Source organism: Sorghum bicolor, chromosome 7 (genome assembly GCF_000003195.3).
Source record: "Sorghum bicolor cultivar BTx623 chromosome 7, Sorghum_bicolor_NCBIv3, whole genome shotgun sequence".
Taxonomy (NCBI): Eukaryota; Viridiplantae; Streptophyta; class Magnoliopsida; order Poales; family Poaceae; genus Sorghum; species Sorghum bicolor.
In genome coordinates this window covers 4,049,939-4,077,864 of record NC_012876.2, presented here as the reverse complement: position 1 = coordinate 4,077,864, position 27,926 = coordinate 4,049,939, and the positions used below count along the sequence as shown (strand labels likewise).

Here is a 27,926-nt window from a genome sequence, read left to right as displayed (position 1 = left end):
AACCCTTCACCACTTGGGCCCATTCTCCTCGCATCCCTCTCCTCCGATCACTGCCGCCACTGCCGGCTGATTCGCACCGCCGTCACGGGTTCTAGTCATAGTTGGGCTCCCACCCCCTGCCGCCCTACACCAGGTGCCGAGCCCGACCTTCGCCCAGATCGAGCCTCCCCTTCCCAAATCGGGTTCTAGTTGAGCTCCCGCCACCGCCCTACACCAGGTGCTGAGGCCTTCGCCAATCTCTTCGCCGGCAAAGAGCGCCCTCACAAAAAAAAAGGTATTATTCCCACCCCTTGTCTTCACTGTTTGCTGTGCGAAACCCAGTTTCCAAACTACCTCAAGCTATTTTTGGCCATTCAATGCCTAGTAGTAACTTCGAACTTTTTGCGAAAATTGCCCATGTCCCTCTACTAGATCCGCCCCTGGCCTTCACTGATCTCTAGGTGCCTACATCTGGTGCCGAGGCCTTTGCTGATCTCTTCACCGGCGAAGAGCGCCCAGCAGGTATTCCCATCCCCTGTTCCTCCCTGTTCGCTGTGAGACACCGAGTTCCCAAGCTACAAGCTATATGGCTATTCGATGCTTAGTAACTTCTAACTTTTTTTCGAAAATTATTGGGTGCACATGTGTTATCCATGTCACTCTACTAGATCCCCCCTGTTACTTCATAGTGTTCTTTCATTTTGATGTTGTCGTTGAGATTTCTAACCTGTATGTACTTAACTGTAGGTCAAGGCAAAGAAGATTTCTAATCTGGAAGCACACTTAATCTTGTCTGGTTCTTGAATACATACTGCCGTGTGCTCTTTGCTTGGGGCTGGAGTCAAAGAATAAAGATGCATGGAACCAACTATCGTCCTGCAAAGAGCAAACTCAAACTCAAGTAGCTTGCACAGATGATCCCTTCAATTTGTCCCATGTAGCTCAAACACGGGTTAATTAATTATTTCATCACAGTTTATGAATGACCCGTATTTGGTTCGCCCGAGTTACTGGCTCATTCATGTCTGTGTACTTTTAAAATCTTATTGTACAGTTCACTTCGCCTTTGTGTGTCAAAATTGTCTAACCTTCACCATACTTTTATCTTAGGGAAAATATATATTAGAACTACAAATTCAAATAAATACACTATAAAAACAACATACTTCATAATAACTTTAAGGAAAATAATTTGGTATTATAGTTATTAATATATTTTTTATAAACTTAATCAAAATTTGAAGTTTCACTTAGGATAAAATAAAAAATAAACTGTAATTTAGAACGTGAGAGAGTACCAAGCAAGTCTAAGTAGCACTCACTGTGCACAGCAAATCAGCATGACAAAGATGGTCATAATGGTATATGTCACGTTCCATTTCCAATCTTGCTTTACCAAGCTTGACCATCACTAGGCTCGACTTTTTTCACCTACCCACGCTTTTACCAATCCCAGCGGTAAGTCTATAATCTTTGACAAAGGGTAAGTCTACAGATATGCTATCTGAAGAGTTGAGGTGCTGCACTTTTCACCCACCAGACATGAGTAATCCTCTTTGCTGGTTCATTCTACATAAAGTGGGTACCAAGGCAGCCATGACAAGGCCTTTACAATGTGCTATTCACTCCCAACTCTGCGCCTGCTAGGTTTCACAACAAAGCGGAGCATACCATCCAGCTCAAGCTTCCCCTTTTGTGCACTAGGCTCTGACCCTTATTTACAAACTCACAATAAATATATGAAAACAGTGGCCAAAGATAAATTTGCCCGCTTCCCATTAACCAACAATCTCGGTACTGCTCAACAAAATAGAATGACTGCCAGGTGGGTAGATAGTAGCTACTTCAAAGCACGGGGATCCTGGCCAAGCAACCGGCCTTGTGCTGGAAGCAGCGAGCACTGCCATTCAGCTTTGTCCTCTCCATGAAGAAGCTCCCCGTCGACGCCACAACCATTGTGAGTATTGCCAACTGGCCTAATCTTTACTTTTTTTATCTGCAAGCAATTGTTGGAAAACAAAACAATCATTTACAAAGCAAGGCAATTGATTGAATCTATCAGGCGTCCTATATTCTAGGAAAGCACATGCTATGGGAAGCAAGTGAAGAAGACAAACTGGTTTGGAAGCTTGAGCCATCTGGAAAATTCTCTTTATAAACTGATGACTAGTGGTGGAGTGGTAGATCAAAGGATGAAAGAGCTGTTTTAGGTCAGATTACCGTTGAAGAAAAGGATTTTTCTCTGGATGCTATGGCATGACAGGGTTCAGACAGGTGCTCAATTGATGAAGAGGAATTGTAAAGGTTCAGAAAAATGCAAATATCATAGCAAACTAGAAACTAGGGATCATCTCTTTTTTAATTGCAAGCATCTGGAAACACCGGAATGACTGTGTTTTCAATGGGGCTGTACCAAACGTCAACACAGCCCTTAGTTTAGCTAGGGATGATGTCCATTGGTGGTGTCTGGCAGGAGCTAAGGGTTTGTCCTTGCTCACTGCTAGGTGCTTTTAGTCTCTTAGCCCACTCGGTCGTTCTGCTCTCAGTTTCTGTGAGGTAGCCTTAGAAAACAGGGAAGTTGTGGTGGTGTGTGTGAGTGTGTTTGGGTCTATGTACGACTCCTTTTTCTTCTACTAATACAATGATATGCAGCTCTCCTGCGTATTCGAGAAAAAAAAATATATAGCTCAGGTTATCTGGCCTTGGATTAGAGATAGTTTAGGGTGGAGTGAGGGACCAACTTCAATCCACAAGTTCCAAGAGTTGCTGCTCAATGTAGAGGATTCTAAAAGGACTTGCAGTATTCTTGCTAGCAAAGTCCGGAGTCTCTGGAAAACCAGAAATGGCTGGGTCTTTAAGAATGTTGATTAAATATGTTAAATTGATAGCTTACAAGATTGTGGGATTCATGCTACAGTGGAAGAAGTTGATGAAGATGGAGGAAGCCTTGTTGGTGGAAGCTACAGTTAAGAAACTGCAGGAAAGGCTGAAGAAGTGGTGATTCAGGTGCTCTAAGCAAGGAAGACCAGCGCTGAAGTTTCGGTTTTTTGGTGGCCTCTATGTTTGGTGGCCTGGTAATGGATCTTCTATATCAAGTATTGTGCTCTATAAGCTTCTATCTTTTGTCTGGTGTTTTTTCGCTTTTGTTATATGGTTTTAGAGGGTAGTGGAGGTTTGAACTCTGTTGGTCCTTTTATTTGTAAACTGGTATCCCCAATAACTATATGTTTTCAATACAATGCAGGACCGATGCCTTTGGTCTAAAAAAACATGGAAGGTCATTTAAAAACAAGGCAACTGATTGAATCTATCAGGTGTCCTGTATTCTAGGAAAGCACATGCTATTAAGTTCAAGGGCGTCTAGAACTGGGATTGTAAGCCTAGTTACATGAATTGCCGCAAGAAGTGATGCAAACAAATACAAGAAAGACACAATACCTTGACATATTCCACGTAAGGGAGTAAAAGATGCCAGCATAGCTGATAGGCAATAAAGAAGCAAAACAGTCTGAGTCTGCCACTTCCATGGACAAGAATCAAGTCCAGACTGCCGTCGTCATGCTGAGCTTTTGGTGCAATAACTGGAGAAAGTAACCCCTGGGCAGGCTTGCAAAAGTGATTGCAGACAAAAATGCCAAGAAACTCCCCGTTCCTGGTAACCCAATTATCTTCAATCCTACCATTGATTTGTGTACCTCTCCTAACCTTGCCATCATCAGAAAGCTGTTCATGACATTTTTTAGTCAGTGGTCTCAATTCAGAATTTCTCCCTGGTGATGCAGGGAGATAGTCCACCTCAAATCTGTACTGAGGTAATGAAAGAAACTTCAGAAGGCCAGCAACAACATAACGGAAGGGACCAAGCTGCACGCGGAATTTTTCAGACAGTTGCAGAACTGCAGAGAAAAAATAAAAAGTGTGAAGCTTTAAGATGACTTATCACTTGCTTGCTTGAGGCCATACTTTACCTAGATACCCAATAACTCCAATACAATACAAAAAAAAAGGTACGTATAATTTGATTAATTTCTAACCTACATCGACAACATTGGGATCATTTCGTTGATAGAGTTAAGATAGCAAGGGCATCATATCAGAATTAGATGCGCAGAAGAATGAAAAGTTACCATCAGCTACGAAACCATAGTAGGAAGCTGTCAAACCAAAATGAGTCACTCCAGCTTGGATCCATTTTACGGCAAACACATCTATTGGTGTGAAACCTCCCTGCAGAAGAATGGCCTTACAAATTAATATGTATTGTTAAGTTTTATGATATGCCGAGTCAGAGAAATCCTTGGCTGTACAATCTAGCATGAAATAAATGAACATGACATAACCAAGGTACCTTAGTTAAAGCAATTGCGGCAGAAACAGGATCCCTGATGCCAAGAACAGTCCACACCAATGAATTATCAGAACCAGCAGGTATTATCCCAATGGGAAATCGAATTGCCACTTCAAAATCATCTCTACTAAGTAATCCATTCAAAACCTGCATTAAAATAGAGAAATATGTCATCAGCAGGATAGATAAATTTCAGACTAGAAAAAACAATAAAAATGCCCAGGGTGCACTTGTGTCCACTACCAGTTGAAGACAGATAACTGCCAGTGCTATATAATACATACTAGTCCAAACTGCTATAAACAACTGCTGCTAGAGGTCAGCCATAATCATGAGCTAAAACTGGTAGTTTTTATATGAGAGCAATGAGAACAGTCCCATCTAACAGACATGTTTTATATGTAATACTCCCTCCATCCCAAATGGTAAGTCATTCCAAGAATCTTGGAGAGTCAAACTATCTTAAGTTTGACCAAATTTATATGGTAGAATAATAATATTTATGATGTCATTAGTATCATTACATTCTTCATTAATTATATGTTCATATTATACCTATTTGATGTTATAAATCTTTGTAATTCTCTCTAAAATTTTGGTCAAAGTTGAGATGCTTTGACTCTCCAACATTCTTGGAATGACTTATAATTTGAGATGGAGGGAGTAGATGCAAACAAAATGTCCACCCAGGTGCAATAAAGCAACACTGTATTCCAGTTCATTTTCTATACAGAAAGAAAGAAAGATAGGAAAAGAGATGACCTCATTGACGATCCCATCACCACCAACACATATAATACCTGTAAACAAGAAAAAAAAGATAGCATCTTGAATAGTGAAATAGAAAGGAATTTGATTGCCAAAAAGGAAAGAACAAGAAAAAAGAGATACACAATTAATATTACCATCAGGGAATTTTTGGAGGTCGACAGTAGAAGAAAGAACCTTTGCATGACCGGCATATGCTGTTTCGATGACTTCCATCTTGAAGCCTGAAAGCTGCACCAAATCAAAATTCAAACACGAACATATATAAATTACAGGTAAGAAAGAATTGTATCTGAGGTTTTCTTCTAACACATACAGGATGTATTTTTTCATGGTCTTGTACATACTATGTATATACAGAACTAAACTGGTGATAATACTCATTTCTTTGGATATGACAGAAACTTTGATGAATGCATCAACATAAGTGTTAGTAATTAATAGGAAGGTTTTGACTAAAAAAGGTAGGAACGTCTCACCTTCAATGTTGATTGCACTTTCTTGTAGAAAACATCCCGAGAGCTTCGGAATCCAGAATTAGGGTTCAAAATGACAAGCACTTTACGAGTAGCTCCAGGTTTTGTATTTGATTGGTCTTGCAAAACATTGATTGATAAATAGTTGGGTACTTCTTCTCTGCAGGAGGTACTAAGGTCTGATGAACAGTGTGGTACGAACTTCCTCTTCTGGGTTAAAAAGTAAGCATTTCGTTGAATCGATTTCCTTAATTTCCGAGGCAAAGGCATCTGGTCTACTGGCGAACTTTGCAAATTAGTAGTATGAGAATACTGATAGTAGTAGTTTCTTGAACGACATGTACTGTAGGTGAGGCCTCCATTAATTCCGTTAACAGCAGCACTACAGGAAACCTGCCATGGTGATTACCATGCATATGAGGAAAAGAGCAAAGAAATAACCACTAACTTAGACAACATTAGACATTAGTTAGGGTACACAGACTGTCAGGCAGGTGTGTAAACAATGACTGTTACAACAGATGATCTCAAAAGAGGTAGTTTTTACACAATTGTTACCGATTAAAGCAAACAAGTAAGCCAGCACCCATGTAGAGGTAGACCATGCATTGATGTTTGATACTACTCCTACCTGTGAGTGGTAATAAATTTTGTTTCCGATCAGATAATTGTACTAGCTGCAGGCAAAGCCTATCAGAACGTCATTAATTTTCCACCACAGGGAGTAAGATTTGTTATTCCATATGATCCCAAATATAAGTCCATCTACTCTTTTCTCAAATGCCCCAAATATAAATACATCAAAACATTCTCATTCTTTCAAGTCTACCCCCTACTAGGCACAACAACCAATGCAATAAACTTGCCATCTTTGTAATTTTAGCAATAATTGGTGCACAATGAGCCCATTGTACAACTCACCTTAATTCTTGTGTTAAAGTGCAAATGGACTTAATTTGGGAGAATAGGGAGTAGCTTACATTACAATGGCTTTAGGAAAAATCTGGTACAAATATCATCAGATTTAAAAAGCAAACATACAACGGCAGAACAGTGTGCAAGCAACATACTCGGCTATTCATAAGGTAAGAAAACTGATCCATTCCTCCCAATCCTCTCTCATCTTGTCCTCGAACTCCAGTAGTCAAGAACTTTTCCCCTCCGCGTCCTCGCGCCCTCACTCAGCGACCAAATCCAACCGACAGCTACCGACGCGGAGACGGCCAACCAACCAAACATGCAAGCAAAACACATACAAGGAACAGAAGAGAACGGACGGGAGAACTCACCGGGGGGCGGACAAGGCTTCTAGAGCTCATGATCGCTCTCGGCGCGGGGCAGCTCCACGAGATCCGGTGGCGGCCTCTTACTTCTTCCGCCCCTGCCCCCCGCGTCTCTTCCTGTCGTCACCGCACGGCAGCAGAGTAAGCCGCCGCGCGCGTGACTCGCGACGAGGGCGGCGGTGGAGGTCCGGCGGCGAGCCGCGGGGCCGGGGATCGGGTGGGGGGAGGACTGGGGAGGAGTGTCAGGCCGCTTCCCAATCAAGTCCTTTCTCCTTTGCTTGTTTTTTCGTTACGGGGAAAATTCGTCTTTTTCAGGTCTTGTTTAGGTGGTGAAAAAATTTAGGTTTGGTTATTGCACTTTCATTTTTATTTGATAATTATTATTTAATTATAAATTAATTAGATTTAAAATATTTATCTCGCAAACTACTATCTGCGTAATTAGTTACTCAGATAAACTATATATAGATCATTTTTCTATTTGAGAAAGTTTAATTATAAATACAATGTCTTTATGTATGCGTTTAAAGATTCGATGTGTTGAAAAATTTTGAAAATTTTTGGAACTAAATAGGGTCTTATTGTGGTCGTCTGATCACCGCTCGATATGGAGAATTTTGCCGGTAGGTATCAACATCAACTATACCCATCTTTCGTGAGAAAAAATGGCAACGCATCAAGAAACAAACTGATGCTGTTTCAAATAAAAAAAAGTGATGCTTGTCAGTAATATATGTGTGCTTTGAACATCAAAATATATTATCCTGTGCTCTAGAAACACGCCTATTATTGTTGTTTGTTGGACGTAGAAGAGTCTTTGATTGTGGTAATAATGCGGTATGCCGTATATGGAGTGACGGGTGGTGGTAAGAGTGGAAGTTGTGAATACTCGAAAATCTCTATTTAGATAAAATTTAAGGATTTTGAGAATTTTTTTTCTATTCGGATTCTTAGAATCCTTATATGGATCCAAAGAATACTTGGCAAATACAGCAGTTGAAGCCATCGAAGAGTGCAACAATAGTACCACAAAAGTGAACACCTAGAATATGTGAAGAGGGAGAATTGAGGGTTGTGGAGAGGGCTAAGGCCTAAGAGTGAACCTCAGGGTGTCGCGACGGTGCTGACGGCAATGGACGGTGGCCATGCCAAAGGCAGAGGCAAGGGCACTCGGATCAGAAAGCCAAGCACGCGTGACAATGATGACGACAAGCACCCTCCGTACCCAAAAAAAAAAGCCACCCATATCGTTTTTTTAGTAACCAATTAATATCCTCTCTGTCCGAAAATATGATCCTATGTGCATATCTAGAAAATGCATTTATTTTAAAATAGTTGTAATATATACTGTATATATATAGACTAATGCGTAATATTTCCCCGTCTCAAAAAGACCGATGCTTTTAACTTTAACCAATCATGTTTAACTTCTCGTCTTATTTAAAATTTTTATAAAAAATCTAAAATTTATAAATTATTATTAAAGTACCTCTAATAATCAAATAAAACATATTAAAATAGACGATATTTGTAAAAAAATTATAATAAGACGGATGGCCAAACAAGATGTCTGAAACTCAACTACAGCAATTTTTTTTTAGACGGAGAGAGTAAGTATTATGAGAATATATTGTTATAATAATATATTAGGAGATACAAGGTTGATAATATTTTCAATAAAACTAGTTTTTTTAAAAAAATACAATTAGTATTTTGAGAATCGAGACGGAGGGAAGAAACTTCCAAAAGGAAGGAACTGTATTATCACGCCAATCATGCTGGACCGGGATGCCGGTGTCGCCGTCGTCACGTCATCAGCGCCTGCCTGCATCGCAGTCGCAGCTACGGCTACGCAAGGACAAAGCTCCCCTTCCCCTTCCTTCCTTCCTTCTCCGGCCGGCAACCAAACGTCCGACGCAATCCACAACCCAGAGGCCTCTTCAGATCGAGTCATCGCGGCGCTGCGGCTCGGGGATCTTGTCCGCTCCTACTGCCACTTCATTCCCCGGCGCGTCGTCGTCAGTCGTCAGGACTCAGGATCCCCAAAGGTGAGCTTTGCCGCTCCCCTCCTGCGCGATTCCCTTTGCTTGCTCCGCTCGCCTCCCCCCGAGCAGCTGCTGATGCTGCTACTGCTTGTTCGTCGGACGGAGCCTGGACGAGCAAAAACCGCCAAGAGCTTGAGATGGGCCGATGGTGGGGTCGGGTCCGGTGGTGTCCGACGAATTCGTCAGGTTCGAGGGGTTGATTCGGCTCAGCGGGACCTTCTTCTTGGGGTCTCTCCTGGCTCATTCCTCCTGCTTTGATGCTGCCGGCCCCTGGGCGATTTCTTGCTGGTGTGGTGGAGTAGCTGGATAAGGAGGGACTTCCGATCCTCTAGCACAGTGCAGAGCCCTGCAAAATAAAATTAAAAATAAAATAAAAAAGGTTTTTTTTTCCTTTGCTGTGCAGTTGTTGAGCTGATTCCATTGCAGCTAGCGGCACGCCACCATCTCGCTCTGGCTGCAGAACCTTAGCCCACAGTGGGACGACGTTCCCAAATCTGTCAGTCAATCAAGGAATTGGAGGAAGAGTTAGAACTAGAGGAGTTTCTACCTCCATAGTTGGAGGCGAACATCACATTAGCAACGATGTTATGCCTTCTTGCTGAACTTAACTAGTTATTATGTGGATGTAGGCGTCGAAGTGTCATGGTTGCATCATACTTATTGGGTAGTACTAGTGTCATGTGGGGGAAGTCATTGAAGCGTCGCAGCAACAAGGCAACCAGTGGCTGATCCGGTAAGTCATAGGCATAATTAGGAAGGGAAACAAATTGAGAGAATTAAAGAAATAAGATAGAGTGATTGAGAGGATCAAGAAAGAGTGATAGAATTAAGGAGTGATTGGAGCTGGCCACTGGCCTATGTAAAGCCACTCGGCTGATAGAATGAATCAAGAATGAAATTACCTATCTCTTCTTCCCTCTGATCAAAATAGGGATCCGGAGGTGCAAAACCTCGCTCTCCTCCTAACGGAGACTACAATCTGCATAGTCTAGGTTCTCCTCCTACTCCTTCCCTGCCACCTTACCGACACCATAGTAACTAGTGTTCGGTTCTACATGTTACCCTGTTCTAACTGTATAATGCTTATTTGTGGTTGGATTGCGTCCTAAGCTATTTGGTGGTGTAAAAAGTTGCTGCTCTGTGCAGTACGCTGCTATACTCCTGATTACAGGCATGCCACCGAGGGCTGGCTCTGTGTAGGTCCTTTCTACCACATTTTTCATAGTTTATGATATGCTTTTTAGCAAAAGAGACGGGAAATTCTTACTGTGGTAAGTATATTATAGTGTAAAATATGAAACAGATAGGTAAAAGTCTACATGGCCTCAAAAGAGCCAAAAAAGCAAATGGGCTTGTGGTCTAGTGGTGTCGCACCTATTTTCTGGATGCGTTTCCCGTGCACTGGAGGCTAGAGAGCCTCCTCCCAATCTCTTCTTTGCGTGTGTATGGACACGCACACTTGTGTGTGTGGTGTGAGTGTGGAGTGTGTGGGTTGTGTGCATCCCAGTTATACCTGATAAAAAAAAGAGCCAAAACAAAAAAACCAAGTCCCAAGGGAAGAAGCACCAACTATGCTCCATGCTATGAATATGCTTGACTATATGTTAATCACTTACCCTACAAAATTTGATCACTCATCTCTTTAGTTGCCACATAGATGTAAAAGTCATTTGGAAGAAGGATTTTTTGTCAAATATTAACAGGTGGTAAATGTCTTCATTCAATGTTACAGACCAATATCCCTTATTTGGGAGAACATTTATGACATTACATTAGTCAATGCTTTGGTTGGTGCAATCTAAATTGTAAAGTAATGAGCATTATCATTGCTCTGCAAGTCTTTCTATTTGTGTGAGAACTCTCAGTTCAATAATATACAAGGAACTCACTAGACCTGGGATTTTTTTTTTCTGTAGATGTCTTCTTCAAATGGTGAGGCTGAGCAACAATGGATAGAGAGTGTTAAGTTAGGAGGAGCAGTTCCCTGTCTAACACCTGAAAACTGTCCTAATGGCTGGGCTACTCCTTCTGGTGATTCATTTATGGTCAGAGGCCCTGAATATCTTACAAACAAGGTAAAAATACCAGGTGGAGAATATCTTCTGAAGCCTCTTGGATTTGATTGGATCAAAGGACCAGCAAAAATCTGTGAGATCCTGAAAGACAATAATCATCGAGTTAGAAAAGCTATTGATGAGGAGGTTTCACGTGGTAACCAGCCTTTTGTCTGGGCATTCAACTTGCAACTGCCCAAGGATAACTACAGTGCAATATTCTACTTTGTATCGCTGGAGGCTATACCTGAAGGCTCACTTATGGACCAATTCTTGAAAGGAGATGATGCTTTCCGAAACTCCAGGCTCAAGTTAATAGCAAACATTGTTAAGGGGCCCTGGATTGTTCGCACTGCTGTGGGTGAACAAGCCATTTGTATATTGGGGAGAGCCCTCTCGTGCAAGTATACTCAAGGATCAAACTTCATTGAAGTTGATGTGGATATCGGGTCTTCTATAGTTGCAAATGCAATTGTTCATTTGGCATTTGGCTATATCACAACGCTAACTGTAGATTTGGCCTTTCTCATTGAGAGTCAAAATGAATCAGAGCTCCCTGAGAGACTTCTTGGAGCTGTAAGGTTTTCTGAGTTAAATCCAGGATCAGCTGGTTTGTTTGAAAAGCGATCTGAAGAGCATCAGGAAAGCACTCAGTCTCGGCCTGTAGGATTTTGGCAGGGTTTCTCTCAACTGTTAAACAACCAAGGCAATCCGAGGGAGCCATCCCCTACTTTGCAGAATACTAATGGAAGTTTGCACAAAGAAGAAGCAAATGAGAATTCTAAATGGTAAGTACTTAGCTAATGCCTTGTAAATTGTTTATCTTAGAGTTATACCTTGACAGATAAACGAAATATCTCCAGTGCACATTTTTTTTAAAAAAAAGAAATAAACAAAGACTGTTGTGTGAGTACGAAAAGGTTGAGATCTATGCATAAGTTATGGCGTCCCTCTTGAGTCATGAACAGTGAAGCACTTTCCTTTTCCTTGCAATTTTCTGTGTTATCTTGAGGAGGTTACTCAATCAAATTTGCTGCACCACTGTGTTAGCATCATTCTATTATATTATTGAAACCTGTCAAAATATTTGTTTTCTATTGTCTGATGAAGGTTTATCATGTGAAGTAATGATATATTTGCATGCACCTCTCTCTTGCAGATATTCTTCAGACCCCTACTAGAAGAGATCAAAACCATGTCTTCATTGTTTCGGGGCCAATTTATCAGTTAATCACTGCATCACAATTCTTCAGTAGGATGATCAGTACCAGATAGTGGGGCTTGTTTCTTTGTCCTCACATCTGCTGTAAAAACTATATACATTTACCACAGACAAACTGCATAACTGTGTACATAAACGGAATACCTAATGTTTATATAGTCGCTTATGTATCGACTGTATGAAGCTCAAGGAAAGAATGATTCATTCTGACAGAATATGGCAGCTGAAAGCATCTGCATTTCAAAAAAGAAAAAAAAAAGTTAGTATCTGATTCTGGTAAAGATGGAGAGGAATGCATCCGCTGAATCGATGAAGTGCGATGAAAGCTACAAATCAAAAAAAGGAAACCTAATGCCTATCATATACAATTATATATACAATAAAACTTACTATTGATCTAGTCTGACTTGGATGCTCTAGACTTCTCTTGTGTTCTTGTTGGCTGTCCTGCCATGACCTTTGCTTGGAGGACACCTAATGCCTATCATGTCGACGCCTTGACTATTATTAGAAGGTGTATGTTAAATTAAATGTATGAGGTTTGAGAACTTCATAATTTTTGATGTTCCATTCTAGGGTTAGAAACTCTAGGATGTGTTTGGTTGGGGACGGGATAGGTATCACACTTCGTTCAGGTGTCTAGTTTGAGGGACATGTGAGATGGAACTGCCCCACAAAAGACTATTCTTCTAGGATGTTGTCCCTAGGCGTCTCTTCAAATCTGATGTACGAGTTTTGACCTCTCTCGAGTCTTGACGCCGTTCTCTTCTATTGTCATCATGTGCCCTCCTTCCGTTGGCCACATGCCCACGCGAGCTTAGCCTCGAACCTTGGCGTGGGCATCCCTAGCCCAGCTCTAGCGTGGGTGGCATGGCCTTGGTGCGAGCTCGGCCCTGGCCATGGGCAACCCTAGCCCAGCCCTAGCGTGGGTGGCATGGCCTTGGTGCGAGCTCAGCCCTGGCCCTAGCATGCCCTGGCATGTTGAAGGACGAAGGAGAAGAAGGTGAGAGAGGATGACATACGAGTCTCCAAATGACATATAACTAAGTACAATGGTGATGTATCTCCTTTGTCTCCGTCCCTCTAACCAAACATATAGCAAAGACCATCTTATCCAAAAACTACAATGAAGCCCCGTGTCCCAAAACCAATCACACCCTAAGATGTTTAAACTTTATAGTGTTTGTTAATTATTGAGCTTTATCTTATATCTACCAAACGACAAAAAAATCCAATTTGCTCCATTGCTGATTTTGACGACCGAGATAGCTCTAGGAAATCAAGAATTTTGTGAGATTTTATATTATTATTATTAAAAAAATAATCGCAGGAGTTTTTTATTTGTGAAAAAAAGGAATTGCACAAGTAGGAAATTATGCTTGAAAATCCTATTTTTCCAGTAACATAGCGCGGGTAGTTGCAGCTGTCAGGAGCACAATAATTTGTCTGTTCTTCAACCTCTTTCCCCGCAGGAGATAGAAAGAGAGAGATAGCTCTAATAGACGGAGAGAGGCTCCCAAATCGATCTTTTCCGCAGCTGTTTCCTCTCCGAGCGGCGGCGAATCTGAGAACTCCTGGACGAGCGGAGGCGGCGAGTCCGTGATGGTCGGCCGCCGGCGGGCGCGGACATGCACCACCGCCCCTCTTCCTCCTCCTCCTCCGCTGCTGCCGGGTCGTCGTTGCCGCTCTCCCCCGCCGACGGCTTCCTCCGCGGTAACCGTGGCGACCAATTTCCCTCCGCCCTGTTCTCATTCTCCCTCCTCCTTTGGGGATTCCCGTCGAGCACCTCGCTTACCGCGTCATTTTTTGGGGGTCTGGTGCTGGTTGTGCAGTGAAGGACGGCGTGGACGGGATGATCAAGTACGTCGCCAACGAGCCCTCCGTCGGGCTCTACTTCGTCCAGCAGCACGCCCGGGCCTCCATGCCTCTCCTCCTCGACGTCAAGGTCCACCGCCTGGCCTGCCTTCCTCTCCCCCTCTTTGCTTAATTGCTTTGCTTCCTCCCCTTTTTGCGTGTTGAGTTGTGCTTTGGGGATTAGCATTCGTATTGGTTTATTGGGGGCGATTCGTCTGTAACGAATAGTATATCGACCCAAGTAATGGATGAAATCAAAGATTTGAGCTTTATTGGGAGGCAAGCTGAAAAGAATAGGACATTCTTTTGTGTTTTGCTGCATTACTGGCAAACTTGCTAGTAATTGATTAGGGTGTTCATATTTAGCAGCTTGTTAGTTAGTTGCATTGAGGATTTGGGTTATGTGCATCCTTGCCAGATTACCATGATACCACTCAAGTGCCTTGTCTAATACAGTTTCTTGCTGTTGGGTGTCTACTTGGTTTAGTTTGGATACAGGTAAGCTTTAATGTTGTGGTTGATTAGCAACTGGGTTTCCAGTGATGTAGAATTGCAGGATATAGTTTCATGAAAGCCATTCACTGCTTTAATATGGCTTCATGGTACGGAGGAGCACAAATTTGATGCCACGTTTTTAGTGTAAGATGTCCTATCATCTGAATCTGAATTAATCTAATACAAAATTTCTGGAACAAACAAAGTAATATTTCTCTTGCTGCTGCCTGCTGGTAATCTGCTAAACCATCTGATGATGTGGTTTGCCCTTGGTAGTTGGTACTACACATCAAGATGCTGATATTTTTCTGTATGGATCTAACATGAGTTTTGTTTCTGTCATCAGGGTAAGCTTGCAGAAAAGACTCACGAGGTGATACTGCACACAGAAGACATGGAGGATTCTATTTGTGCTGTGAGATCCATGGCTGATTTTGGACTTCCACTGGCTGATGACATGATCAAGGACATAAATAGATCACTGCAAATAATGTCAAAGACCCAGCCAAAGAGAGGGTACAAATATACTAATTCCTGGGGACTTTCTTTTATTTTTACAACTATTATCTTTAAAAATATGCTGAACTTTTTTATCACCATTTTTATGGCTAAAAAGCTTTTGCCTTTTTGCCTTATTCATTTAAGAACAGTACAACTTGATATGTTGTTTATGTAGTCTGAAGTTAATTATGATCAACTGTCTTTTGCTTGAGCTCTCCAGTTAGGTTCCAAGCATCTTGCTTCTTGGACAATAAATCACTATAGTAACTTCGCTTGTCAAACCCGTAATTCGTTGCTGTACATATCTTGTCTGTGCTGAGCATCATCTTGTAGAGTTGGTTTTAAGAGAAAACTTCGTTGCTATCAGGTTGATCCAGAACCCCAGTTGGGGGTTCGAGTCAAGGAAAAGCTCAGGAACTTGGGATGAATTGGGCTCTACCAATGGAAGTAGCAGAAGGAACTACCTCTCTTCAATGTTCAACACTGCGAAGCAAAAGGCATCCAGTTTCAGGTGGCCACAGCCTGACTTTACAACCAAAGATGATATTAGCGAGAATTCAGCGTCTTCTGCTGCCCCAGAATCGTCACAAGCTGGTGGACAAGGGGCATCTACACCAGATACAGAAAAGGATGACCTCCCCATTTCAAGTCGGTTGTCAGATGGTACGACTGGAACGAACCGTAGCTTGCCTGCTACCGGCGTCTCCGAAACAGTGGAGGCTTACAATAAGTTCAAAGAAGAACAGGAACTGAAACTTCAGGAGTGGCTTAGAGACTCTGAAGAAGCTGTCGGCAATAAAGACTGAGTGGGCTAAATCTGCTTCAGCTCTGTGCCTCTGTTAGAGCATAAACAGAACGTCACCTTTGTTAGACATTCTGTTAGTGAAACAGAGCTTTGATTGGTATAGATGTGCCGTATGCCGAAACTGTAATTTGTGAGATCGTTTTTATCAGCTCTGTGCGGCTGTTTCTCCCAAAAGGACTTAACTCCAGTTCCTCTTATGAAGCAGTTTTTTAGCTGAAGTTGTTCCAGAAAAAGTGTAACAAAATTTGTTCTAGTGAGAATTTTGTTATAGTTTGTGCTAAATTTGTGAGAAGCAGTGAGAAGCCATATTTTTTATGGCTCTAGCTCCTTGTATAAGTAGGAAACAGCTTCAGCTCCTGCAAACTTCTTGCAAGAAGCTGTTTCTTTGTATACATTTTGGTATGACTTCAGCAGGAGAAGCTAAAGCCGCGCTCTAGAAGCTCTAGGAAACAAGGTTCCAGTAGCTATCATGGCTACAAAGACGAAAACATACAGCAACGCCACTGTTTAGCCTTGTCTTTCAAAAAAAAAAAACCTTTTTAGGCCTTTAGACAGCCACGCAGACCCACTGTTTGGACCTTTGTGATTGCGTCTATTCAAAGGCAGCGTAAATGTTTAGATCTATAAGGCCTTGTTTAGTTCACTCCGAAAATTAAAATTTTTTAAAGATTTCTCGTCATATTGAATCAGGCGGCACATACATGAAGCATGAAATATAAATGAAAACAAAAAATAATTACACAATTTACCTATAAATTGCGAGAAAAAACTTTTAAGCCTAATTAGTTCATAATTAGACAATATTTGTCAAATAAAAACGAAAATACTACGGTGTCAAAATCCAAAATCTTTTTAGATTTAAACAAGGCCTAAGAGACGCTATACAACTCTACGTGTCATGTGTGTTACAGTACATATCAAGTTAATTTGGCTCTCAATCATTTAGAAGAAATTATTAGTATATATGCATTTCTCTTGCACTCATGCATGCATGGTACATGCGGCATGCCACATCACTCCGGAGTGCAAGGACAAAAAGCTAGGTGCGTGCATGCCGGCGCGCCAACGGGCATGCGTCGTGTCGCTTTCCACGTCACTCCGCAGTTGCACCTGGCTCTGCTGCATGCTGCCGCACCACGGTAAAATGATGCCTCGTCGTCTCGTCTCCTACCTGCTGGGTGCTGGCACAGTGGCACTGGCAGCAGCAGCAGCCCAGCAGCCATGGAAGACTTGCTCTACTACTCCCTCACCATACTCATCTGCATCGCGGTCATCCCCCTCCTCTCCACCCTCCGCCGTCCATCCACCGCCACCGTAACGCCGCCGCCGCTCCCGCCGGGCCCGTCGACGCTACTATCACTAATCACTCCGCTGCTCTTCCTGGGCCGAACGAACTTCGGCATCGAGCGCGTCCTCACCGCGGCACGGTCCAGGTACGGCCCCATCTTCACGCTCCACCTCCTCCCGTCCCGCCCGGCCATCTTCATCGCCGACCACGCCGTGGCGCGTCGCGCGCTGGTGCAGCGCGGCGCCGCCTTCGCCGACAGGCCCCCCGCGGGCCTCGCCTTGCGCCTCTTCTCCAGCGGCCAGCGCAACATCACGTCCGCCGCCTACGGCCCGCTCTGGCGCGTCCTCCGTCACAACCTCACCGGCAAGCTGTTCCACCCGTCGCGCCTCGCCCGGTTCGCCGCCGCCCGCCGCAAAGCGCTGCGGGGTCTCGTCGCCGCCGTCGTCGCGCGGCAGCAGATGATGGTGGGCGGCCCCGACGGCGGCGACGGGGTGGCCGTCGTCGTCGTCGTCGTCGAGGGGCTGCTGCACCGGGCCATGTTCCACGTCCTCGTCGCCATGTGCTTCGGCGACCGCCTCGCTACCGACGACGTCGTCGCGGCCGTCGAGGCGCTGCAGCGGGAGTTCCTCACGTCCGTGCTCGGCTTCCAGGTGTTCGACGTGTGTCCCGGGGTCACCACGCGCCTGTTCCGCCGCCGGTGGGAGCAGATGCTGTCCCTCCGGCGCCGCCAGGAGGAGCTCTTCGCGCCTCTCATACGAGCGTGCCGCGCGCAACGGGACGCCGCCGCCGCCGGCGACGACGACGGCGACGGCACGACGTACGTGGACACGCTGCTGGATCTCCGGATCCCCGAAGACGGCGGCAGGAACCTCACGGAGGGCGAGATGGTGAGCCTGTGCGCCGAGTTCGTCGCCGTCGGCACCGACAACACGGCCACCGAGGCGCAGTGGATCATGGCCAACCTCGTGACGCAGCCGGAGATCCAAGCGAGGCTCCGTGCCGAGATCCACCAGGTCACCGGCGGCGGCGGCAGCGCCTGCATCCAAGAGGAGGACCTGCCGCGGATGCCGTACCTTCGCGCCGTCGTGCTGGAGGGGCTCCGACGCCACCCGCCTGGCCACTTCGCGATCCCGCACGCGGCGACCGGCGGCATCGACGACGGCGGCGACGGCGGGCTGTCGCTCGAAGGCTTCCGCGTGCCGAGGCGCGCGTCCGTCAACTTCCCGCTCGTCGCGCTGGGGCTGGACGAGGCGGTGTGGCCGGACCCGCTGCGGTTCCGGCCGGAGCGGTTCCTGGCCGGCGGGGAAGGCGCGGACGTCGACCTCACCGGCGCGAAGGAGGTCAAGATGATACCGTTCGGCGCCGGGCGGCGGATCTGCCCCGGGATGGCGCTCGCGCTGCTGCACCTCGAGCTCTTCGTGGCCGGCCTCGTCGCCGAGTTCGAGTGGGTCCAGGTGGCCGGTGAGCCGGTGGAGTTCGCCGAGAAGCAGGAGCTGTCCGTCGTCATGCGCCGCCCGCTCCGTGCCCACGTCGTCCGCTGCACCAGGAACGCCAGCTGACGCGGGAGATTGTCGTTGTCGAACCGAACATCTGCAATTTTTTCCCTGTTGCTTGCTTGTTTGTTTGTTTGTTTGCTGAGTGATAAGCGTATGGTTCTCTTTTAGTAAAGTTCAGCAAAAAATCGCCATCGCCACCAACTTTCCTGTGGAGTCAGTCATGTTGTTGCATGGCCTGCTCTTGCTGGCTATAGCTGCTTTCTTGTACTAATGTTTCCTCGGACTCGTACTGCTATGTTTGTTCCTTTAATAAACACATATGTCTATCCGTCGTGATGGATCACTCAAAAAAAAAATCCTCCCAACATGTCACTACTCATCTTCCTTCTTCTGAGGCGCATGAAGTGGATGTCCAGCTCGATATGCTTGGTGCGCCGAAATGTATAGGGTTCTTGCTCATGTAGACGGCGGAGACATTGTCACAGTAGGCGATCGTGGCGCTTGGGACGTCGACGTTATCTATTAGCTCGGTTTGATCCCTTGCAAACCAGCGCTCATCTCCCTCTTCCGCTGCTCGCCATGGACGACAACCCGCTGTTCGTGTTTGAGCCCTCCACCCATCCGTGGCGGTTCTAGAGTAGTAGCATGGAGGGACAGCTGTCCCCCCAAATTTTTTTGAAAAACATTTAATATGTATACTTTTTAATAATATATACATGAATAATACATTGTTATACATAATTGCTAGTCTACTCGGCTTATATAACAACCTTAACACTCTATATTCACAACTATTTTATCACCGTTTAGTGATGTTATGTTCATATCGATGAACTATATCGTTTTCGTTCGTACCCCCATGATTAAAATCCTAGATCCGCCACTGCCACCCATGGCTCTCCCACCTCCTCTTCTGCATCCTTCACCGCCCCACCCTACCCTCCACCCATCGGTCTTCTTCCCCACATTCAAGCCGCCCCCACTGCCGCGCAGCTTGCCGATCCAGAGTGGGTGATGAAGGACCGGTGCCTCATGAACTGGCTCTTCAATACCATGTCCCGCGACGTCATGCACATCGTTCGCGTCCCCGGCGTCTTTGTTGCGCCTTCACGATCTAGAGTGCCATCGTCGACCAGTTTCGTGACCATCAGCTCCACCGCGCCGTGTACCTAGAGGCCGAATACCGGAGTCTTTACAAGGAAGACCTTAGCATCACCGACTACACCGCCAACCTGAAGGAGCTCGCCGACGCCCTCGGCGACTTCGACCAGCCGGTCTCCAATCGGTCCTAGGTCCTCAACATGCTGCGCGGCCTCAATGACAAGTACCGCCACTGCATCGCCACCATCACCTCCAAGCAGCCCTCTCACGACTTCCTCTCCACTCGCTCATTCCTCGTACTGGAGGAACTCTACGCCACCCAGCATGACAAGATGGTGACGCAGCAGGCCATGGTCGCCCAGAGCGGTTGTGTGCCGCCCTCCGCCGGCGGGTCCTCGTCGAGCAGTACACCTCCTCCACAAGTTCCTGCACCAGCTGGTCACAACCATGGACAGCTCAGATACCATAAAGAAGAATAGGCTCAAGCCACACTTGCATGAACATTTCTACAACAGGGAGCTCAGCTCGTGGTCTCTCAGATCCTACACACACGGGAGACTAGGTCGGCTCTGCAGTTCGTCGTGTGCATGCACATTGTGGGCGCGCTCTGCGCGCATGCAGTGGTGACTCTGTATGCGGTGCACATGCTCCGTCCGCGCGCTCCACGTGAGGCCGGGCTTCGTGTCGATGTTTTTCTTGTAGGTTTTAGAAACCTCCCCATGTAGGGGAGGTGTTGCCGAAATTTTTAACTTTTCTTTACACTAATTACATATTTATCTTGTCACTCACATGCAATCTGCTCTCTTTTTTGCAGCATCAATCGGGGGCGGCGTCGAACCATGTCGGAGGGTTGTCGACATCGCACGTCGGCCCATCCCCACCTCCACCGTCGCCGGGATCGCACGTTGGGGGCGTCCCAACCCTCATCATCATCGCACACTGGACCATCGCCGTGAGCCGCCTTTGGAGTCGTTTTTATGTATTGAACTTGTTAATTTGAAATAGTGTGTACTTTTGAACGTGTGGTTTGTAATATATTGTGTATTTCATACAAATTTGGTCGTTTGTGATATATATATATATATATATATATATATATATATATATATATATATATATATATATATATATATATATATATATATATATGCTTTGTTGTTTACATGGAAAAGCAAAAAACAAAAAAAATTAGAGGTGGCTTCCTTGAGTGTCTGGGCTGCGGCACTCGGGGAAGAGGATTTTTTTTTAAAAAAAGACAAATTTCTTTGCCGATTGCCACAGCCCAGGCACTCGACAAAGAGTATTTTTTTTTTAAAAAAAAATTCAAAAATCTTTCTTCAATGTTGCACTCGGGGAAAAAATTAAAAAAAGAAACGGCGTCAGCCGTCGACCAACAACGTCAATTCTTCATTCTCCAAGTGCTAGCACGGCACTCGACAAAGACTTCACCGAGTGTACTATTTTAGGGGGAAGGCTTGGCAGAGTGCAACTAGGCTTTCCTAGTGGCCTTTCGTTGGCTCCTAATGACTCGGCTGCTGGCTTCCATTATCACTAAGCCCTCAACATTTAAATATGTAGACCTATAAAATTATATTTTATTTATCACTCTACATATTTTAGAAAAACAGTACAAAGAGTACATGTACCACTACTACACTACCAGTTCATCACTGTCAGTTGCTCTGAAACCGGTAGTGATCGACAACACTTCCATGCTCGTTTTTACCTTCGAAATCAGGAAATGATTACTGGTCCCTAAAAATCGGCAGTAAAGACCCCGGACCCCCTATATATCACTGTCCATTGGTGACTTGAGCCGGCAGCACTATGACCATTGGTGGCTTGAGCCGGCAGTGACGACGTTGATGTAGGAGTATGTCACGGGCACGGTGTGCAACATATAGCAGGACTCGTACGTCGGTGGCCGAGCCCTCCTCACTGCCACCGTAGCTAGCGCTTCCAGCAGCACGGCCCTGAGCTACCGGTACGGCATCTGTGGCAGGTGCTCGTCGTCGTCGTCGTCGTCGTCGTCCAGCTGGAGCTGGATGCCCGCGCACGCGATGACGACGACGTGGCGTATCTCGGTCTCGGCCTGGAGCTTCGGTTGGATCTCCGGCGGCGCAACGACGTTCGCCATGGTCCGCTGTAGCGCTGTGATGGTGGAGTCCGCGCGCGCCGCCGGACAAGAACTCGGTGCACTGCACAAGCTCACCATCTCTCGCTCTCCGGCCGTCAGCTGTTTTGGTTTATTCTGCCACCGCCGTCGACGTCGACGTCGACGTCTTCGGAGACAGTAAGGTCAAGGAGATAGTCCACGTACGTAGCATAGCAGGCAACGTCGTCGTTGTCCGCGGCAGCGGCGGCGGCGGCGTGACGGTGATGACGGGCCCTGCGTGCTCGTATCTGCAGGGGAACGAATTGAATAGCTCATCGATCGTGCCTGCGCCGGGATGGACAGCATCTTCTCGTACCGTACCGGCCGCACCGAACACCTGCAAAGCCGACGGCCGTCGACACGAACTCCTTCTGCAGAGACGCGATCGACGCGACGTCGACGACGCCGTCGTCGAGCGGTGCAGGCAGGAGGGTCATCGAGGACGACGACCCCTGCCCCCCTGCTAGCTTCACCTTCTTCACCGCGCAGCAACATTTGCGTCGTGGATGCCAGCGACGACGAGGCCTTGGGCGCGCGGCACTCCAGCGTGCGGCGGCCGGCGTACCGGAGGACGCTCGACGGGTGCAGGATCGATCTTGCCGACACAAAAATAATGTATCTAATGATTTATCAAACAGACCATCCAACACAAAATTAAGACTTGTTTCACGCGTCTACACAACTGGACGGCCAAATGATCAAGAGCCTGACGACTAATTAACACACTTGGAAGAGCTAGCTTTGGAGGTTCAGCTGCACATTGGGAAGTCAAAAAAAAAAAAACTGTTTGCAATAACCATGAACGACTTGATAACAATAGCTATAAGCCTGGAACACATTTAGTACTCTATCACAGTTAATTAATCTACTCCATGTGTGCACAAAAGTTCATATAAAGTGTCACAACTGATAAGATTAATTGGTTTGCATAATCAAACAATAAAAGGCCAATAATAATTGGCCACCTAGCTAGCTAGCTAGACTCTAAAGAAGCTCATCACTTGAAATCATCGTATTGGCAGCTACATGATGATCTGCCAAAGGGATCATCTATAGCTAAATTGTGGATGTGTTCCATGGGTACGCGACTGGACAGACAGCGACCGATATCGAAGTGAAATCTAGCACCTCGAGAAGCTCTGATGTTCAGCAGTAGCTTCTTACGCTGATTCACAATCCATTTCCCCTTGTAACGATTGTAAGGAGGGACCATAAACCTCACTGATTCTACCACTCTAGCATTCGAGAGGAAGAACCTGATTAAGCTCACTTCCGACTTCCTGCCCCGGTAATTTCTCAGCTCCAACATCTTCAGATGTTTGCCAAGGCATTCCATCGGAACATTACTGCGACGCACATTCTTGACCTTACCCTTTACATTATAATGACAGAGTTCCTGAAAAGAAGAAATATGATGGGAGGGATGAGCAATATGACTAACTGTACGAGTGATAAAAACAGGCATACATAGAGCTTTTGCAATCAGGTTTATTACACAAAGATTAAATAAAAAAGTCACCAAATTAATAAACCCCACCAAGTACAGCTTCTCCACGCACGGGAAGCATTTCAACAAGTCAATAACAACATCCAAATCGCGGGGACTGTCAAGGGCTAAAATCTTCACAGTGCGGATCATGCTAGATGCGCCAGCAGCGGGTACCATTCCCTAAAACGAACAAGTAAAATTCAGAGAAATTTGTGGGGTGCAACAGGACAACACAGCATAGCATATATAACACGATCCAAAAAACCTTTTGAATTTGGACACTGTGTCACTTTTATTTTTATTTAATAGTTATTATTCAACCATATACTAAATAGCTTCAAAAAATTTATCTCGCAAATTACAGACAAACTATGTAATTAATTTTTTTTATCTATATTCAATACTCTAATGCATTCAGAACTAAACAAGGCTTAGCTAGATGGATCGAAATGCATGCATGCATGCCCAGGGCATATGATCTATATATAGGTATACCTTGAGAACTGTTGTTCCCATCTCAAATTCAGAGATTGTGTCACACAGATATCCCAGCGTCTTCATTCTAGGTGCATGGACAACCTGGATCCGGAGGAATTTTCCTAGATGACGAGGGATGAGCCTCTCCAACATCGGAGCGTCCTCGACGACGACCTCAGCACCATGTGATACGCCAAGGCTCCGGAGCGTCGGCGATCTGATCACGAGACGACCGTAGCCTTCGTTCCTGTGCAGCACCAAGCTCTGCAGCGCAGGGCATCTGGCAAGAACAGCATGCAGGGCGGCTTCAGAGATGCTGACGTGCTTCAGGGTAAGCTGCTCGAGCTTCGGGAACTCGAGCTCCGTCTCCGGCGGGAAGGCGAGCCTGTACGGGTTGTAACTGCCGAGACTGCAGGCAGCGGAGCAGACGGTGAGCACGCGCAGTGTCCGCGCGAAGCGGCGCAGGGACGCCATCGGCGGCGGGTGCCGGTGGACACCGGGGACGTTGATGGGCTTGTAGTAGAGCTCGAACTCCCGGAGGCCGTCGAGGGAGGGGAACCGGCTTCCGCCGCCGTCGACGCCGCGGCGGTGGAGCGTCGTCGGCGGCGTCAGCAGGCCGTCGACCATCGGGAACGAGTCGAATGGGCCGAGCCAGGTGAGCGAGACGCGGCGGGCGGGGCCCCCGTGCGCCCGCAAAGCGCCGACGACGGCGGACGGTGGAGACGTCGGCCGAAGGTTCACGGCTGCCGGTGCGACGACCGTGGCCTCGAGGTTGAGAGGCGCCGACGCCGAGCGCCACAGCGGACGCCACCGCCGCGAGAGGACCTGCGTCCGCGCGCCGTCCTTGGTGGGTAGCAGCGTGATGATGCTGCCCAGGACGTCGTCGTGGAGGGAGCTCAGCAGATCGACGTCGACGTTGATGTCGACGTCGACTGCCTCGCAACCACCGCCGCCGCCGTCATGTCCTCTGACGGGTTTGGGTCCGGGAGGCGGTTGTTGTTGTTGCTGGCGACGGGACTGGGACTGGCCGCCCCTCTGCCTCTTGGGAGGCGGCGGCAACACATCCATGGCCGCGCTGGCGCCGGAAAAATGAGGTTTTTCTGGATGGAAAATGGGCAGATGCGAAGAGAATGCATCGGATCGGATTCCGCCGTCGTCGTTTCGGATATATATAGGGATGGATGGTAGCATTGGGATGGATATTGGAAGTTGAGATCCTGGCATCGATCGGCCTCTTCCGTTCGGTTGAGATTGAGATCCTGCAGGCCGGAGCCGCTGAGCGACCTGAGTATACCTGACCACCTGACCTGAGAGCTGCAGTAGCACAGTGGGAGAGAATGAGTATTGGGCCGGAGCCGGCTTGGTTTCCTGTTGGGGAACATGGCCCGCGCACTGGTATAGCTAGGCCCATCTTGGTCAGGTCCACTGCATGCAAGGGCTACCTTGTTGGGTTCTGGGGATACTTGGCTTTGTGAATGTGAGGTGGGGTACATTCCAAAAGGATTTGTCTGGGTAACGTTCAGTTGCTTTGATCCCTCGTGTCAACTGAATTTTTTATATACACTTACACCGTCATCTAGCTATATTTACATTGTCTTATTACTATACTTATAATGATTTTTTACTGTAATTTACTAGACAGAGTGATGTAATTTGGGATAACACAACATCTTAGACAAATATATGCCAAATTTTCAAAAAAGAACTTACAAATTTTTTTTCTATGGATTTCAAATACAAAGAAATATATGTCAAATTGTTCATAAATATCATCAAACTGTTCACAAATTTACAAATAGACAAGAAAGCAGAGAAGAACAGGAAGAAAGAAAAATAAACAATAGCACTACTGCTACACCAACATGATCGGCACTTAAGAGTCAGAGCCGGTCACCTTGAAGTAGCACCGAACTACGGATCCTGCTACCATTTCGCTGCACGACCAGCAATCCATGGCGTACGTGAAGCGGAGCGGCAGCGTGAAGCCACCCACTGCATCACGCCCGCGCCCGTGGCATGGCCATGACGGCGGCCTGGGTTCGGCAACCTGGGGGCAGAGGCGGAGCGGGGAGGAAGCCGCGAGTGCGGAGCTGTTCGATGTATCAGACGGCTGATCGGGCTTCCTCCGCGGATCGGAGGCATACAAATTCGGTTGATTGAATCCCAAGAAACAACCGGTTGAGATATAGCATTTCTCTTCCAAAAACCGAGAGTGTTTGATCAAGGACTAAAATTTATGAGGTGTCATATTGAAGGTTTAGATATTAATTAGAAGGACTAAATATGAGTTAATCATAAAATTAATTATAGAAATTGTGAATAATTCTCGAGACAAATTTACTAAACCTAATTAATCCATCGTTAACGTATGTATACTTTTGGTACACTAGAAGATACTGCGGTTTTCAAGATCGAACACGAGGACAACATCGGCTGCAGTGGTGGCTTAAGATGAAATGTGCTGTTTCCTAGCTATGCCTCGGCTCTTGTTTTAATTCGAAGGTATAGATCATGAAGTAGAGGTGGGCGAAGCACTAGCTTGCAGAGAGGGGCTAGCACTTGCTAGCAATTCGGGGCTGCAGTCCTTTGTGTTGGCAACAGACTGTACAAACATTGTGACTATTCAGGGTGATGGTTTTGGAAGATACGGGACAATCATATTGGAGATCAAGCCGGGAAGAGAGGGCTTTAGCAAGGTGGAGTTTATCTACGAGGGTAGGCAGTCCAATCTTGATGCTCAATTTTAGCTAGAAGTTCACTCAATTTTTCTTTTGCCCTGGTTCCTCTCTCCGCCGCATGAAGTTTGTAATATAATTGCCTTTTTGAATAAAGACGAGGGAGTGTTGTTTCTAAAAAATAAAATAAAAGAGACATATTTCACATATATGGTCTTGTTTAGATCTATTTTTTTTGGTTTTGGACATTGTAGCACTTTCATTTGTATTTGATAATTATTATCCAACCATGGACTAATTATGATCAAAAAATTTGTCTCACAAATTACAGATTTTTTTTTTCTATATTTAATGCTCTATGCATGTGCTGTAAGATTCGATATGATGAGTAATCTTGAAAAGTTTTTGAATTTTAGGTATAACTAAACAAGGCCATATCACACATGGTACCAACTAGGTACAATAGATAGCCTGTCCAAAATAATCTTTGACTACAATATACTACATCCATACTAAATTTTAAGTAATTCAAACTTTAAAAAGTCAAAACATCATAAATTTAACTGAATTTATATAATAAAATAATAAAATTTTATGATACCAATTAAGTATCATTACATTCTTCATTAATTATATTTTGTATACCTATTTTCTATCATAAATCTTTATAATTGTCTCTATAGTTCACCAAGCTAGCGCTGCCCTTTGTTGCTCGCATCGCCTTCGTTGCGCCGGTGCCACCACGCGCGGCCATGCCACCCCGCTCACTGCCCACCCTCCCGGTCGCGTTGCCTCACCCTCGTGGGCGCAGTCACCATGGGCACAACAGTATTCGGACAATATTTTATTTTATTCTTCCTAAACATGCTAAGTTTGAAAACCCTTAAAATTAAAGTACACCTAAGCTTTATCAAAGGATATATAATATGCCCATAATAAAAAGGATTGAAATAATAACTTTATTTGGCACTAAATGAGCTATACTTGAAGTGAAGAATAAAAGAATTTTGAGTTTGATAAAAATAAATCAACTTCTAGATTTATCCTAATAAGTCACACTATTTTAAGCTGGACTAAATTTATAGAAAAATGTAGCAAAATCTACCACATCAAACTAGGATCACTAGATATGTAATGAAAATGTACTTATTTAGTATAATAGACAATGTTAATTTTTTCCCTATAAATTTAGTTTGACTAAGTGATTTTAGGAAGCTATTTATTTGGAACGGAGTTAGTATTTGAATGAATTATTAATGTCTACTGTCTTGTTTAGAAGTGTATTGAAGTTTAAACGTTAAATAATAAATAAAAGAAGCCACCAGAGGATACCACGCATTTGTTCTCATGCCAATCTTTCCGGCTATATAAACATACCAACGACCCTGGACCTGTAGCAAAACCGGCACTCTCAA

General features: G+C 45.4%; 5 protein-coding genes across 8 annotated transcripts; 3 read left to right on the top strand and 2 right to left on the bottom strand.

Moving 5' to 3' along the window:
• On the bottom strand, window positions 1,317-7,146 carry LOC8076578 (sphingoid long-chain bases kinase 1). Of its 2 annotated transcripts, none has more exons than XM_021465497.1 (8): window positions 6,861-7,146; window positions 5,575-5,964; window positions 5,233-5,326; window positions 5,090-5,127; window positions 4,328-4,474; window positions 4,107-4,206; window positions 3,418-3,875; window positions 1,317-1,975 (listed from the first exon to the last, which is right to left on the bottom strand). In XM_021465497.1, exons 1-8 carry the CDS (start codon window positions 6,888-6,890, stop codon window positions 1,820-1,822), a joined length of 1,413 nt encoding a protein of 470 aa, XP_021321172.1. In that variant the 5' UTR covers window positions 6,891-7,146; the 3' UTR covers window positions 1,317-1,819. The 2 variants fall into 2 exon arrangements, with proteins under 2 accessions (XP_021321172.1, XP_021321171.1); XM_021465496.1 differs by lacking the exon at window positions 6,861-7,146 and adding an exon at window positions 6,642-6,849.
• LOC8076577 (protein ENHANCED DISEASE RESISTANCE 2-like) lies at window positions 8,637-12,390 on the top strand. Of its 3 annotated transcripts, none has more exons than XM_002445013.2 (3): window positions 8,637-8,902; window positions 10,816-11,741; window positions 12,113-12,390. In XM_002445013.2, coding segments are annotated over exons 2-3 (927 nt in total). In that variant the 5' UTR covers window positions 8,637-8,902; the 3' UTR covers window positions 12,114-12,390. The 3 variants fall into 3 exon arrangements, with proteins under 3 accessions (XP_002445058.1, XP_021320773.1, XP_021320774.1); XM_021465098.1 differs by lacking the exon at window positions 8,637-8,902 and adding an exon at window positions 8,945-9,085; XM_021465099.1 differs by lacking the exon at window positions 8,637-8,902 and adding an exon at window positions 9,529-9,632.
• Window positions 13,600-16,145, top strand: LOC8076576. The gene is made up of 4 exons (XM_002445012.2): window positions 13,600-13,888; window positions 14,008-14,120; window positions 14,871-15,040; window positions 15,393-16,145. The coding sequence occupies exons 1-4, from the start codon at window positions 13,804-13,806 to the stop codon at window positions 15,829-15,831; spliced, it is 807 nt and encodes a 268-aa protein (XP_002445057.1). The 5' UTR covers window positions 13,600-13,803; the 3' UTR covers window positions 15,832-16,145.
• On the top strand, window positions 16,906-18,954 carry LOC8067835 (cytochrome P450 89A2). The gene has a single exon (XM_002445011.2). It carries the CDS (start codon window positions 17,052-17,054, stop codon window positions 18,675-18,677), a length of 1,626 nt encoding a protein of 541 aa, XP_002445056.1. The 5' UTR covers window positions 16,906-17,051; the 3' UTR covers window positions 18,678-18,954.
• On the bottom strand, window positions 22,349-24,904 carry LOC8076575. The gene is made up of 2 exons (XM_021464950.1): window positions 23,855-24,904; window positions 22,349-22,489 (listed from the first exon to the last, which is right to left on the bottom strand). Exons 1-2 carry the CDS (start codon window positions 24,902-24,904, stop codon window positions 22,349-22,351), a joined length of 1,191 nt encoding a protein of 396 aa, XP_021320625.1.

Excerpts from the sequence above, each read along its gene's own strand:
- LOC8076578 (XM_021465496.1), bottom strand. The coding sequence starts at position 6,674 with ATGGATCAGTTTTCTTACCTTATGAATAGCCGA. Across the intron at positions 5,965-6,641 it reads CTTACCTTATGAATAGCCGA|GTTTCCTGTAGTGCTGCTGT; the intron begins GTATGTTGCTTG and ends TCACCATGGCAG. Across the intron at positions 4,475-5,089 it reads GTGATGGGATCGTCAATGAG|GTTTTGAATGGATTACTTAG; the intron begins GTCATCTCTTTT and ends ATTTTAATGCAG.
- LOC8067835 (XM_002445011.2), top strand. The coding sequence starts at position 17,052 with ATGGAAGACTTGCTCTACTACTCCCTCACCATACTCATCTGCATCGCG.
- LOC8076576 (XM_002445012.2), top strand. The coding sequence starts at position 13,804 with ATGCACCACCGCCCCTCTTCCTCCTCCTCCTCCGCTGCTGCCGGGTCG. Across the intron at positions 13,889-14,007 it reads CGCCGACGGCTTCCTCCGCG|TGAAGGACGGCGTGGACGGG; the intron begins GTAACCGTGGCG and ends CTGGTTGTGCAG. Across the intron at positions 14,121-14,870 it reads CTCTCCTCCTCGACGTCAAG|GGTAAGCTTGCAGAAAAGAC; the intron begins GTCCACCGCCTG and ends TTCTGTCATCAG.
- LOC8076577 (XM_021465098.1), top strand. The coding sequence starts at position 8,975 with ATGCTGCTACTGCTTGTTCGTCGGACGGAGCCTGGACGAGCAAAAACC. Across the intron at positions 9,086-10,815 it reads GTGTCCGACGAATTCGTCAG|ATGTCTTCTTCAAATGGTGA; the intron begins GTTCGAGGGGTT and ends TTTTTTCTGTAG.
- LOC8076575 (XM_021464950.1), bottom strand. The coding sequence starts at position 24,904 with ATGGATGTGTTGCCGCCGCCTCCCAAGAGGCAGAGGGGCGGCCAGTCC. Across the intron at positions 22,490-23,854 it reads TGGGAACAACAGTTCTCAAG|ATACATTATTTTTGTGTCGG; the intron begins GTATACCTATAT and ends ATAAATCATTAG.